Source organism: Oppia nitens, unplaced genomic scaffold, assembly GCF_028296485.1.
Source record: "Oppia nitens isolate AA-2021 unplaced genomic scaffold, nextdenovo-longstitch-racon4-pilon3 scaffold28_pilon_pilon_pilon, whole genome shotgun sequence".
In the NCBI taxonomy this organism is placed as follows: Eukaryota; Metazoa; Arthropoda; class Arachnida; order Sarcoptiformes; family Oppiidae; genus Oppia; species Oppia nitens.
In genome coordinates this window covers 472,758-485,646 of record NW_026533208.1, presented here as the reverse complement: position 1 = coordinate 485,646, position 12,889 = coordinate 472,758, and the positions used below count along the sequence as shown (strand labels likewise).

Below are 12,889 nucleotides of genomic sequence, written 5' to 3'. Positions count from 1 at the left end.
ATATATAATATAATATTATATTTTATATTATATATTATATATATATATATATTCTCTGAAAAAAAATTAATTGCTTATAAAAATTCTAGTCCATACAAATTTAATTTAATTTTTTTTTTTGATAAAAATGTTATAAATTTTTCTATACATAATATAATTATTTAAATATTGATATTATTAAATTAATAAAATAAAAACTAAACTAAACCATTGACTAATAATTTGATTGAATTTTCTTATCGAAAAGTGTTTTCAAAAAAAATATATAATTTTTATTTTAATAAAATTAACGCAAAAAAGCTTTAGAAAAATTTAAAATTAAAAAAAAATAATTATTATGTATGAGTATATTTACAGATCAAAATAACTTATATTAAATTAACAGATCAAATAATTTTTGAATTTTTCAAAATATTAAATAATTGAAATATTTAATAAATTTTTTTTTATTATATAAGTATTGAGAAATGTTAAGTAAAATACATATTTCTAAAAAAAAATTATATATAAAATTAGTTATAAAAATTGACAATTACAATAAACACTAAATTGTAAAAATAAATAATTATTTAAAACAATTATTTTTTAAAAACTTTTTTAAAAATAATATACTGTATTATATATATATATACAGTATATTACTGTATACTGAATTAAAAAAAATGTGAAATCATTTTTGTTTTTAATTATCAAAAATAATAATAATAATAGCAACCAAAAAATAATTAATTAATAATAATAATAATAAAAAATAGTTGTTATAAAAAAAAATAATAATCTTATTTTTTTAATATTAAAATACATCGATTGCACATACAATCTAGCCATGGACATTGATGATCTTGGTAAAACAAAACAAAACAATAACATAATTATATTGATTGATTTATTATTATTATCTGGATCTACATTAGTAATATTATATTATATATATAAAATCAGGGACAAAATAGGCGGAACTAATATTTTTGTTATATCTCAAAAACTAAAAGACCTAGGACAAAGATATTCAATATGATACTATGGCTTCATGGAACCTACAAAATAGTGTGACCAAATTTTTTATAAAATTTCTAAGATAGAAATGATCAAAATAATATAATAACATAAAATCTGTAGTAGATAATGATAATCTATTAAATGTATAATAAACTAGATAAAATATAACTTGACATGTGTCTCAGCAGTTTTTATAAATTTTTGAAAGAAAAAAATAAACTACTTTAATTAAATATAAAAAATGTAATATAATATTTTACAAATAATATATTACTTTTCTCTTTCAAAAATTGATACTAACTTTATTAATTATTTTTTTGAAAATTGCTGAAACACGTATCAAATTATTTTTTATCTAGTTTAGTATACATTTTATAGATTTTCATTATCTATTATAGATTTTGAGATATTACATATTTTTATCATTTCTATTTTAGTAATTTTATAAAAAATTTGGTCTCACCATTTTGTACGTTCCAAGAAACCATAGTTGTTTATTAAATATCTTTGTCCTAGGTCTTTTAGTTTTTGAGATATAATAAAAATATTAGTTCCGCCTATTTTGTCCCTGATTTTATATATTTATAAAAAAAAATACATTAACAATATTAACTATATTAATATAAACTAGGGGGGGGGTTAATACTACATGCATATAATATTACCTTTATGGGCCAATGTAATTTTACCATGATTATAGCATGGTCGGCACCATGGTCGGACAAAATTATTGCCACAATTATGGTTATCCTTATTGTTGTTGTTGTGGTTGTCATCACCATTTGATCCATACAAAGATTTTACTATCGTTTCAGTCATTTTAAATTTTTTTTTTTAAATAAATCTAAAATTTGTTATTATTCAAAAATAAAAATTTTATCTATGGTTTTGTTAATATTTTATGGGAGGCTATGATTATAATGGCTATAATAACTTTTTATCATTACTTTTTATAGTACTGGTGAAATCGAAATATATAGGATTGTATATATATATATATATATATATATATATATATATAGCACAGGTGGTTCATATGTAAAGGGTAAAGGTTATAGTATAGTTCCAGTCCTTATATAAAATTATATATATCTATCTACCCTGGTATTAAACCCGTTTATTTTTCTAACAGTTAATAATGGGTTAGCAGGATCAATTATATCAGTATAGTATATATATATATACTATATATATATTATATTACATCAAAAAATTTTACCGAAAATATTTTCACCAATTGTCACGTAAAAATAACAATAATATTAATAATATAAATATATCTTATATACAGTATAAATATATATATAAACTTATATATATATATATATGAAAAATAACATTAAATTATTGCATATATACAGTATATGTTTGTCAAAGTTGAAGGGTAAGTTTTTTTTGAAAACATAGCAAAAATAAAAATAATATACGGTATATATATATATAAATAAAAATCTTAAATAATATTTGAATAGATGCCAACATCAACATTATATTATTATTATATAATAGTTTAGTCAATAATATCTAAAAAGTGTATCTAAAAATTTTTAAGTAAGTATTATATTTTGTTTTTGTTTTTCCAATAATATTTTGATACAAAAAAATACATATTTTTAAAATAAATAATATCAAAATTTATATTTTATAACCTTGAATATATAATATGTAATGCAGACAAAATATTTTTAGTTTTTATTTAGTTTTCTAAAACATATAGTAGTAATATTTGCCACAATAATAATAATAATTGAAAAATCTAGACAATTATTTTTTTATGAAAATATTTGTTTTATTTTTAAAAATTAGTTTTATTTATACGTATATAAACTTATAATACAATTTAATTTATTTTAATATTAATTAAAAAAAATAAGATAAATCCATTAATAAATAATCTATTAATAATCATAATAATAATAATAATTAGTTTTCAATCAATTAAAATAGTTTGCAAATTTGAAAAATATGTTTTTTATAAGTATTATATGTTAAGCTACTGTATAAACACCTATTAATAATATTATTTAAAAAATTAAATACAATATGTTGTAAATATAATTATACAAAAAAATTTATAATAAAACAAAATTTATAAATCAAAATAACAAAATTATATATATATATATATATTGAAACTCACTTTATTATTATTATTATTATTAGTATTGATGTATAATAAATTGACTATTCATTTATAATATAAAGTAAAAATAAATAATAATAATTATGATATTAAATATATAAATTATATATATATTTTTCTTAAATACAGTAATATTGATGAAAATATTAATGTATATAATAAATGTACTGTGAGTTCAATGTATTGCAATTATACAGTGTGTATGTATGTGTATAAAACTTTTTATAATTAATTGAAAATTTTTTTTTCATATATATATATATATAAAATATAACATATCATTGTTTGGCATTATTTATAGCATTTTAAAAAGTGTTTTTAAAAAAAATTTATTTATATATTTTTATTTACAAAATAATAGATTTTTAACCTAGCTCATTCACATAATATAAAAAAAGAAGTTAATACTAAAAATTATAAATTTAAACATATATTTAATATTATTTAAATAAAAACTATAAATATATTTATTTATTGTATATATCTTTTACTGTATATATATTTTTAAAAAATTCATATTAAAAATTAAATATATATATACTATTTATAAATTACTTAACCATTTATTATTTTCATATAATAATAATAATAATAATTAAAATATTATTATTAATTTTCTTAGTTTTCATTCACAAAATAATAATATTTAAATTTATTTATTAATTTTTTTCTTAAATAAAATAAAAAGAGATCACAATTTTTCTCCGGCCAGATCGGGAATAGTATTATAGTAGCAATGATCGGGAAACCTGTCCAACTCGATGTAATCGTTTTCGCTGACCAACAGTTTGTCGAGATAGTCGACCAATTGGTCGAAAGCGGGCCTCTTGTCCGCATCGCCGTCCCAACAGTAGTACATAATATTATACATTTCACGTTTACAATGTTCCGGTTTAGGTAGCCGTTGGCCGTCGCGTACGTATTTGATAACATCGGGTGCCCCGAGACCCGGATAGGGTGTTCCGCCCAGTGTTACAATTTCCCACATTAGGACACCTATTGAACAACCAAAAAACAAACATATATAATAAATATGACATTCAATTACCATTCAATATATATATATATAAAGATAATCCGTACCGAAACTCCAGACATCACTTTTGGTGGTAAATATCGAGTCAATTAAGGACTCAATGGCCATCCAGCGAATAGGTAGTCGACCCTATAGTATATATAAGGTATAGCCAAATAAAATGGTTAGTAATTGTTATTTTTTTATAAAAAAAAACTAAAATATGACAACCAATTGTGGCCAACAAACAAAAAAAACTATAAAAAAATTACCTCCGATTTGCGTTCGTAGACATGATTGGCAATAATATCTCTGGCGAAACCAAAGTCGGCCACTTTGACGGTATTATTAGTGCCGACCAATACGTTTCTGGCGGCTAAGTCTCTGTGAATTATCTGTTAATATTTTTTTTATAAAAAATTATGGTTAGATTTATTTATAATAACATAACACTTGTATTATAATAATAATAATAATAACTACTGACCCCTTTAGAGGACAGGTATTCCATGGCTTTGGCCACTTGATAGGCAAACGATGTCAAATCTCTGGCCGACAATCGGCTACTACTGCCGTGAAGATTACCGTAGAATCGGTCGGACTGTCGTTCGCGACTATCGCGCAAATATGACTGAAGTGTACCATAGGGTACGTACTCCATGATCAAGAATACGGGATCCCTTTCCGTACAGCTGCCCAACATTGTCACTACATTCGGATGTATGTCCAACATCTTCATGATCTGCAATTCGGTTAACAGGTCTGACCTTTCTTTTTCCGATGCATTTTCTTTCAATGTTTTCACGGCCACAATATCCTTTTTTTCGTTATCAAATATATTGTAGGCCTCGCACTTCCATACCTGACCGAAACAGCCTTCGCCCAGTATGCTCAGAAAGTGTAGATGATGTCTGGGAAACTCCAGTTGAATACGATGATGATGGTTATCCTCGGTCAACGGTATGTTCAACGTTGATGTATATCTATTGGATTCGGCGCTGCGATTGTTTTGCAGCGATTTTTTGGCCCGAATCTGCTGAAACAGTGCACCATTGTAGTCAAGTTCGGCCGACATACCGGAGCTGATACTAGTTTCGCTACTAGTGCCTGAACCTGACCCGGTAGTACCCTTCTCGATGGTGGCAATCTTTTGCGATATCGATTTCATTAGATTCCTGTTCGACGATTTGTGGCATCGGTGGTGCAAAATCCAGAAGACTAGACCGGCTATCGGTGCAAAACATACGGCAGCCAACAGTGGCAGGAATGCGGTTATCATATCAAGTCCATCGCCAGTCCGATTGGCTGATCCTCTGGGATTATTGTCGTCGATTGTGTCCACGACGACTGGCTTTGGCGGTACATTCGTTTGAATAGCTGGTATCGATTGATTGGCCGCCGCCGACGGTGGGCGTGATGCTGATGATGGCTTGGTAGCTGTTGAAACTGTTTGTCCAGCGGTAAGGGTACCGGTGGCCGTGGAGTTTGCAACAGGTTTCGCTGATAGTAGTCTCTTTTCAGCTGCGGTAGGACTGGCGGTGGGCTTACGTGTCGCGGGAGTGATAAATGCGGTATCTTTTGGTCTCTGAGGCGGTAGCTGTGCGCTAATGAATGGCGGAAATGGCCGGCGCACGGGTACGGCAGCAGCATTGTTGTTGTTGTTGGTTGAGGTCATATTGGCCAACAATAAGTCGCTACCGTTTTTGTCGGCATCCAATACCCGAACAAATACTTCAATTTTGGCCTAAATTTACACAAAAAAAAATAAATAAATATTTCGTGTATTAAATAAAATGTTAATAATTTTTTTTGTTAGCTTTTTTTGTCCGCTTAAATAACTTACTGTTTGATGTCCATCGTTGGCAGTGATAAATAGATAGAAATCATTTCCAGCCTAACAAACAAACAACCAAAAAAAATACAGTCATTAAATCAAAAATTATATGATAATCAAATGATAATACATACATATATATAAGTAATAATAATAATAATATGTATTATATAATAAATAAGGTTTAGCTAAAGCTAAAGGATTTTCTTAAGTTTTTTATTTTATTTTGGTGTCAACACATTATTTTCACATTTAGTTTACTACACACACACTGTAATATCGTTAAGTATATTATATTAACCGAAAAAAAAATAAAATAATAATACATTATACGAGTGAAAAAAAGTCATAAAAAAAATCTGATAATTTTTGTACATAAAAATAACTGGTTTATCGGCTCTTTCTATATATATATATACTGTATGTATATCTCAACACAATTTACTCTTCAACATACAAATTGATGATTATTTTTGTTTTATTTGGGATTTTAAAACAACAAAGTTATGTAAAAAATATAATGTATTTTTTGTTTTTGTTTAGTAGGACTCGGGAACTAGTCTGACATGAATATCATCTCTCTCTCTCTCTCTCTCTCTCTCTCTCTCTCTCTCTCTCTCTCTCTCTTTCCCTCAATTATAATGAAACAGCATTTAAATTGTATTTGTTTTATATATATATATATATATATATATAAATTATATTTGTTTAAAATGTATGATAACTTATTACTTCTATATACAGTAACTAAAATAATAAAAACAAATCCTATTTATTAGGTTAATAAAAATTCGTTCAAATCGTTTACACTGTATATTCAATATAAATATATATATATAATTTAAATAATACTATAAAAATAAATCACTAATACTTTTTAATGAGGTCCCCATACCATTAAAAACTGATTGAATTGAATAGCAATAAAATAAAAAATAAAAATTATAACATATTTAAGGGCAGAGATAGAGAGATATGTAACCAAAAAAATTCAAATCAAATAAAATTTAAATATTTGAAATAAAATCACATTATATTTTTTTAAATGTTTCTTTTCATAAATATATTATTTAATGAATCATAATATAAAAGCTTATAATATATATATATATATATATATTTAGCGATAACGCCTAAACACATAACCAAAAAAAAAATGTTTTATATGATGTATAATACTGTATATAAACTTTACATATAATAAATACGATAATATTTAATATATTAATACCATTTTTTAGTGTGACTATAATTTTGTGGCTAAAAACTTTATTTTTTAATATATATATATACTTTAATCTATTTAATAAATAAGTGAATCGCCAACAAACAACAAGTGGGGGTATAATAAGTTAGGAAAGTTGTCTATAAACTGTATATATATCTATCTATGACCTGTGATTGAGCTACAAAAATGCCGATTTATAATCTCTCTCTCTCTCTCTCTCTCTCTCTCTCTCTCTCTCTCTCTCTCTCTCTCTTATCTATGGCACAACCCCTGGCTATACATAAATATCTATATATATTATAAACTGTATATATATTGTATACAATTTTGATTTCAAGCAGATTCCAATGGGTGTCATAATTTTGAGAAACTTATTTTTTGATATATATATATAGACTACCCGGATCTCAAATAGGGCATACCATCAAAATAAAATATATCTATCTATATATATATATATATATATATATATATATATATATTGATATACATTATATATACTCAATAAAGTGTTTTTTTGGGTATTGTTATGGATTATGATGATAATAATGATGATGATGACCATCCAGGAGTGCCCTATCCTATCCATATCATATATGGCACGAGACTATCGCAAAATAGTAGTGCACAGCCCTAACGCCTAACCATTTTATGTGTGTGTGTGTTAAAAACGCGTGTGTCTTATGAGTTATGGTTTTGAAAAAAATAATAATAATTTTTGCTTTCAATGAGAGCACACATATAGTGTAAACCCTTATATAGATATATACAGTATTTAGCCGATCACTAGTTAGGGGACGACCAACAAAAAAAAATATATATAACCTTTTTTCACTATTAGGTATACAAATAACTACTACAACAACAATAAACAAAAAAAAATTTTCACTAGAATTGAATCGATTCTTAGGAAAAAAATCTATTTATTCAAATTTAGTTTTTTTGTTGAATTTTATTTTATTTTTCATTTTTGCTTTTCAATTGCATATTTCAATTATTATCAGTATTATTATTATTAGTACTCTCATTATTATTACTATTATTACAACCACTCAAATGTTAGACATATTTCTCTTAAATGAAGACTCTCTCTCTCTCTCTCTCTCTCTCTCTCTCTCTCTCTCTCTTTAGTTAGTAGTTTAGAAAACAGAAATTATAAATAATTTTCGCCAATTATATAGGAGTGCCAACAGAGAGAAATAGAGAGCATATATACAATATAGTTGGGTATATATATAGTAGGGCCGGCATACCGGGGCTATTAGTTTAATTTTTTTTTTGGTAGGGCTTACGAGATACCAGTGCACAGCCTTGGAATGTCATCCCTCACTGATGTATGATTTTTTTGTGTTGTTGTTGGTTATGTATATAAGAGAGTATAAGTGAGTTCATAGTCTCTTATATATACAGTATATAGACTGTATGTATAGCTAAAAGTCTCTCTCTCTCTCTCTCTCTCTCTCTCTCTCTCTCTCTCATTCACTCACTAATGTTTAATCTTTAAACTATATATTTTTTCAATGGCTCTCTAATATATATTATTTTTATTTTTTTCTTCACTAGTAATATAACATTAACGTAATTGTAAGTGAAGTGATAGGCAAACTTACGACCAGTTTTTCTCTCTCTCTCTCAAACGCCCGGAGCGCTCAATCGCAACGCTAAACAAAATATTTTTCTTTTGGACTTCAAATATATGTATATATGATATAAAAGTCAACGTTTGCTGAGCTCTCTCTCTCTMTATTGGATTCTCTCTCTCTTTATTTTTTATTATTATTATTATTATTATTTTTCATACCATAAAACTGATTAAATAATTGTAAGACAACTATTTTTTTTTGCTGGCTATGAATTTTCCAAATAATTAGTGTCTTTTTTATAACAACAAAAAAAAATAAATAAATAAAATATTTTTATTTTATGATTATTATATACCTGTATATATAGCTTATGCTCACACATACAGAATATACTGATAATATATTCAAAACCTTTATAACTAATTTCACTAATAATAATAATACTGTAATAATAATCATTTAAATTTAGTATATGTCTGCACACTGTCCACCAGTAAAACAAAACTAAAGCTATAAATTTTCACTAAAATTTTTTTATTTTATTATTTAAAAAATAATATTAATTTTCCCAAAACACACACATATATTATATATACACAGTTAACATACATAGAAAAAGCTACTGTCAAAAGTGTAGACCAGTTCGGTGTCCCCTCCAGTTCCCCTCATATATATATATATATATGAAAGCTATGTGWGTGTGTGTGTGTGAGAGAGAGAGAGAGAGAGAGAGAGAGAGAGAGAGACGGCACGTAAAACCGTGTTTTTTTGCACACACATACATGAGATACAAGTGCTACCAGATTACTGATCAGTTAGTTAAGAGAGCAATGGATGTGCACAGAGAAAAAAAAGGGGGAAAAACAAGGTTTGGTAGCGAAGCCATTGGCACTCAGTTTTTTTAGCTAATATTTGGAGAGTCCGTCCAACAAAAAAAAGAGAGTCGGTATATAATATATATTTATATATATATATATATATATATATAGTCAGTATAACTTAACATTAAGTGAAGCATAAACTCATTAAAAAATAATTTTTATGGGCTTTTCACTGATGAGAACTGATGAGAGTGTGTGTGTGTACTGTATATTATACACACACACACACACCACACACACACACACACTGAGAGATACAGGTGCCAGAGATTGTAGGTATTTATTTAGAGACAGATAGAGAGACAGTGTATAATTAGTGGTGTGTATGTATGTATGTGATACAGTAGTAGTAGTAGTAGTAGTTGAAGTTGACATACCTGTCCCAACAAAGACTCTTTGAGAAAAACGTCGCCATTCTTCGGATTGATAGTGAAATAATTGGATCCGTCCAAAAACATGGCCTTATCTATACTGTAGTCGATTGAGTCCCTGTCCTCATCTCTTGTTCGCACTGTTATTACACGGCTGCCTATAAATATATATAACAAATATAAATGATATGTCAGTCACATATAAATAGTTATATATATATATTGATGTTTAACTTTTTTTTAAACAAAAAAAATGCAATCATAGCACAGTCTAGTTATAACTTATAGGTGTGTCCAAAGCAATTGGAGTAAAAAATTTATATATAATAACTAAATACAATTAGATTCATCTTTTTTAAGCACCAGAAAAAACTACCTGTGCTTAAAACATTATTCATATTTTGTTTTTTGTTTTGTTTTGCTCGGATACTCCCTTTCCCAAATGCTATATATACTGTACATACCTGTCTATAACTTATATATATATATATACATGTATATGTCATACATAACTATTGCTTACATACTATACAACAGTTTAAAGTACTGTAAAAAAATAATTTATATCATATATATATATATATATATATATATATATATATATACTGTATATCTAAACCCCATATGAATAAGCAATTCAAAAAAAGTTAAATATAAGTTATATTATAAAATAAAAACAATGATATAAAGATTTTTTTGTGGTTGAAAAATATATATATATATATAATAATTATAAAAGCAGTTTGTTGACTACTCTTTTTATTATTATTATTATTATTATTATTATTATTATTTAGATTATACTATACTATATAACTATATAAATAAATATTTTTTTCTTTATATTTATGCTTATTATTAAATAAAAGAAAAAAACTAAATAAATAAATAATAAGATAAATATATTAACAAACAAACAAAAAAAACTTGTTGTCGTTGTTGTTATATATTATAAAATAATAATAATAATAATAACTAATACCTAAACTATTCAGTGACACAATTATATTATAAGAAACTAAAAGACTTGCCATTCATTCACTGGTATAAGGAATCAGAGCCTGAAAATGACAGACATTTCATGCAAGACGTGTCCGTATATTATGTATTATATAACTAATAAACTGTTTATATATATATATATATATATATATATATATATATTGTATACATATTAATGGTTATAACAAAATTATTTATATATTTATTATTATATATCTAAGTATTACAAACCACAAAAGTTCATTATATTATATATAAGAAACAAAACAAACAAAAAAATGGGTTTAATTTAATTAAAACAAAAATTTAAATATATATGTTTTCAAAAAAATATTAATTAGTATGTGTGTGTTATTTATTTTTAATTAATTAATTATTTTTTTTGGTTTATTTTGTAATTTCGGGGCTGCACTTACCGACGGGTTCATTTTCGGGTATAAGCCATTCACGTTTGAAGTCAAATACGGGCGGACTGTTGTGTCCGAAACCGGGAAATCCGAAACCTATTTTTAATTATTTATTTTGAAAAWATACATATTAATAAATAAAATTAGATTTTTTTAAAAAAATATTCAAATATGCAAATCATATCTCTCTCTCTCTCTCTCTCTCTCTCTCTCTCTCTCTCTCTCTCTCTCTCTCTCTATTTAAAGTCAAACAAACAAATATATAAATAAATATTTATTTTTTTTTTAAAATACCTGAAGTGGTTGAACACATCAATAGTGTAATCCATAGCCACGACATTATATTATTATTATTATTAGTAGTATTATAAGCTAATAATAATATCATAGTTTCCTAAATAATAACACATTCACTGTACACTGTACTACACATCAAAACACATATACAYACACACACAGAGAGACAAACTTATTATTTTTTTTGTGGATATATTAACACAAATTTAATTTTTAATTAAATTTTTGATATATAAAATAACAATTTAATAACAAACAACTACATTGATATATATATAATTTAAATATATATATATATATATAATAACACTAATATTAGAGACCCCATAGTCATAGACTGAAAAATACACGTAACAATGGGCTACATATTTTCAGGTGTATTGTATAGTGTGAGTTGCAAAATATTAAATATTATATATTAATAATACAAATATATAATTCAATTTTATTAATATTTGATAAATCTATGAACACATATAYATATATATATATAACAAACACTGCAACTATACTATAAGTAGATTACAATTTTTCACTAATGGATATACAGGTATAAGTTGTGTGTTGTGGTGTGTTGTTTGAGAGTCCAAAAACACTGGTTTGTTTGGTTGGTATGTATGTATGAGTGTGTGTTGTCTTATAATATAAAAAAAAGTTATGTCAGAAGTGTATATCCCTCTCCTCTTGATGTGGATATAGAAGACCAGAGCCAACCACCAGAAGTTTGTTTTGAGAGCTCTCAAAATGTCAGCTCTCAAGGAGTTGTCAGACAAGTTATTACTGTAGTAGTAGTAGTAGTAGTAGTGGTAGTAGTATTGATAGTCTATGTGAAGAACTGAACTTTTCTTAAAGAGGGCAACATTTAAGGGCCAAACCCAAAGATACTGATAGTGCTGGTGCTAGTGCTGGTCTGGTTGGTAGTAGTGGTGGCACTGGTAGTAGTAATAGTAATAGTAGTAGTAGTAGTAGTAGTGATCATTACATTTGCCAAACATTATTGGAAAAACAGGATTAATTTATTTTTATTTATTTAAATTGGGGGGACTTGGGGGGATTTAGGCGRCTAATAGCCACACACACACACACACACACACATATATATATATATATATATGTGTGTGTGCTTAAC

The 12,889-nt window shown here is 25.8% G+C and overlaps 1 protein-coding gene across 1 annotated transcript; it reads right to left on the bottom strand.

Moving 5' to 3' along the window:
• Nucleotides 1-3,833: 3,833 nt before the first annotated feature.
• LOC128954594 (tyrosine kinase receptor Cad96Ca-like) lies at nucleotides 3,834-11,792 on the bottom strand. The gene is made up of 8 exons (XM_054300197.1): nucleotides 11,758-11,792; nucleotides 11,473-11,559; nucleotides 10,061-10,212; nucleotides 6,001-6,051; nucleotides 4,645-5,901; nucleotides 4,430-4,552; nucleotides 4,226-4,307; nucleotides 3,834-4,138 (listed from the first exon to the last, which is right to left on the bottom strand). Exons 1-8 carry the CDS (start codon nucleotides 11,774-11,776, stop codon nucleotides 3,834-3,836), a joined length of 2,076 nt encoding a protein of 691 aa, XP_054156172.1. The 5' UTR covers nucleotides 11,777-11,792.
• Between the last annotated feature and the right edge of the window lie 1,097 nt (nucleotides 11,793-12,889).